General features: G+C 52.4%; 1 protein-coding gene across 1 annotated transcript; it reads right to left on the reverse strand.

The window, feature by feature from the left end:
- Positions 1-1,127: 1,127 nt before the first annotated feature.
- On the reverse strand, positions 1,128-1,772 carry LOC109704828. The gene has a single exon (XM_020225613.1). The coding sequence runs from the start codon at positions 1,770-1,772 to the stop codon at positions 1,128-1,130; it is 645 nt and encodes a 214-aa protein (XP_020081202.1).
- Positions 1,773-2,531: the final 759 nt, after the last annotated feature.

The raw sequence follows: 2,531 nt of genomic DNA on the forward strand, positions 1-2,531 counted from the left end.
ACAAGAGAGAGGATAGCACTAGCGAGACGAATATCTTTGCCTAGTGTTTACTTCTTTTTTTTTTTTGAGAGATGAGATTTTGTATTCGCGTATAGAGACCAACCATTACCTTACCTACTATGCACTTTATTTTGGATTTCCATATTGTACTTACTTTATTCTTATTTAGCGAATTTTACAGTCCAAATCTTATTTCTATCGTTGTAAGCATTTATATCATTTATTACGTCTTATAACCTAGAATTTCTATATTATGCATTTATTATTGTTTTTCTTAGACGCCTTATTATGTTAACAATATGGCTGGGTCTAGGCGACAGTGCACGCCCGGCTTCGCACCGCGGTCCCGGGCCGGTGACATTCCTTCAGAGACCGTCTTCTCGAGAGACCTGTCTGTGGAGACCGTCTTGCTCAACGTGGGAACTGTCCCTCGCTGCGTGACCAAAATCACAACGTTCGGGAACCGGTCTCTCAAGCTTGAGACCGGTCCCTCGCTGCGCGACAGAATTACCAAGGTTCGGGAACCGATCTCTCATCTCAGGGCACCGGTTGCATCAAAACTCACGCAGTGAGGACCTTAGGGGAACCAGTCTCTTGAACTCAGGGACCGGTCCCAGAACACAGAAAAGTTCAGTAAAATAGTTTTAAAGCAATCTAAGCCTTCTGAACTTATTCTAATTAAGTATCTTCACCACAAATAATCTTTTCTTCATACCTTAGGTGCCGAACTTTACAAATGAATCTTTGTTCTTCAATTTGAATCTTTTCTTCAAAAACTTCCGCGAGTTGTACTCTTCAAGACTCCATTCAACATTACGAAATTCGCAAACCTATAAAATCCTTAACACCATCGACGGGGCGGGCGAAGCCCTTATCAGACAGTAGCGGCTAATATGTCGCGCCTGGCCGCAGGTGAAGCACTTCCTCTCCCGTTGTCCACAAGTCCTCGGCTCATGGTTTCCACCACAAATAGTTCACCGCTGAGGTCCACAGCTCTTGGACTGGGTTCGTGGGTACTTCGGGGACTTCCTTGACCTCGACTGAGCTCCCGAACCACCTTAAGCCCGCTTCTTACCACGGTCCTTTTCAGACGCCTCTCGCTCCTCACGGATGTGAGCGTTTTCTTGCTACGCCCACAACGCTCTGTCGAGCACCTCCGCGAAGCTAGTAAGCTTTAGGATACGGACCGCCTTATACATGTCGGGCCGGAGCCCTCGCTCGAACCAATCGGCTCGATCCCGGTCACTTCGCACTACGTCAGGGATGCAGTCAATAATGTGTGAGAACTCCCGCTCATACTCTGCAACTGAGCCGCCTCCTTGCTTTAACTTCCTGAACTGTTCCTGGAGCTTCTTCTTCTCGCTATCGGGGAAGTAGTTGACAAACAACAACCCCCGAAACTCTTCCCACGTCAACGGCGAAAGGTCGGAAGCCCGATCCCGCTTAATCCGCTTCCACCACACCTTCGCCGTTCGCTCTAAGCAATGAGTGGCAAAGGGGACCTTATCTTTCTCCAATGTGTAAAGGTCCTCAAATAGGGTCTCCATCGAGTCCACCCATGACTCAACCATCCATGGCTCGACCTTCTTACCGTCGAAGATCGGTGGATCAAACTTTCTAAACTGTATAAGAGCCGCAAGCGCGTGCTCCCTCTCCATTCCCTCGGCCGTCGCATCGAGCGTCGTAGAACCCGACGCCGCCGGAGGAACACTCGCCGGCAGGGGACGTGCCGCGATTGGAACCGCCGCAATGCCCTCACCCTCAGCCGCCATAGGCGCACGAGCCGAGGGCGCGGGGGGGTCACGCCTTCAGTCGTCGTTGCAGCCGCTGCCGCGAGATGCCGCTGCATAAGCCCTTGGAGCTGCTCAAAATGACTCTCCTGGCGCTGCACCACACAAGCTAGTGAGGTCATTTGCGCCCGTAACTCCTGCATCTCGCTAGACATAGCTTGCTCGGGCACCTCAGGAGGCGGTGCCGGAACGGATCTACGCGTGTATCGCCTTCGGGACATTAGCTCCTGAAACGCAACAGACCAAACTGCCTCATTGGGCTAAGATTACTCTCGGGGACCGGTCTCTGGAGGTGAGAGACCGGTTCCCCTGGCTGGGTGTAGCGGGGTTGCGTGATGCAACCGGTCCCTGGCAGGGAGGGACCGGTTCCCGAACGTGGTCCCAGCGAGAATTGCCAAAAATTGGCTAAGTCCTGAAAATCGAGCTCTCGGGGACCGGTCTCTCAGGCGAAGACCGGTCTCCCGAGGACCGGTTTCCCGGGGAGAGACCGGTTCCCGAACGCGTGCGCCCGAGAGAAGCTCTCGGGGACCGGTCCCAAGTCGGGGAGACCGGTCGCTCCGCGCGAAAACTGCCCAGTGAGGGCAGTGCACAGGAGTGAAAGTTGAGGGGCTTTTATGCAAAATGGCCTTTATTTGAGTGGGCTGAGCCCTCTCTCTCCCTCACACTCTCTCATTTCACTCTCTCTCACTCTCATTTCTCTCTTGCTCTCTCTCTCTCTCTAGAAAGGAAAGAAGGAGAAGA

This window comes from Ananas comosus, unplaced genomic scaffold (assembly GCF_001540865.1).
Source record: "Ananas comosus cultivar F153 unplaced genomic scaffold, ASM154086v1, whole genome shotgun sequence".
NCBI lineage: Eukaryota > Viridiplantae > Streptophyta > Magnoliopsida > Poales > Bromeliaceae > Ananas > Ananas comosus.

Bases quoted from the DNA above. Each gene is read 5' to 3' on its own strand.
- LOC109704828 (XM_020225613.1), bottom strand. From the start codon at position 1,772: ATGGCGGCTGAGGGTGAGGGCATTGCGGCGGTTCCAATCGCGGCACGT.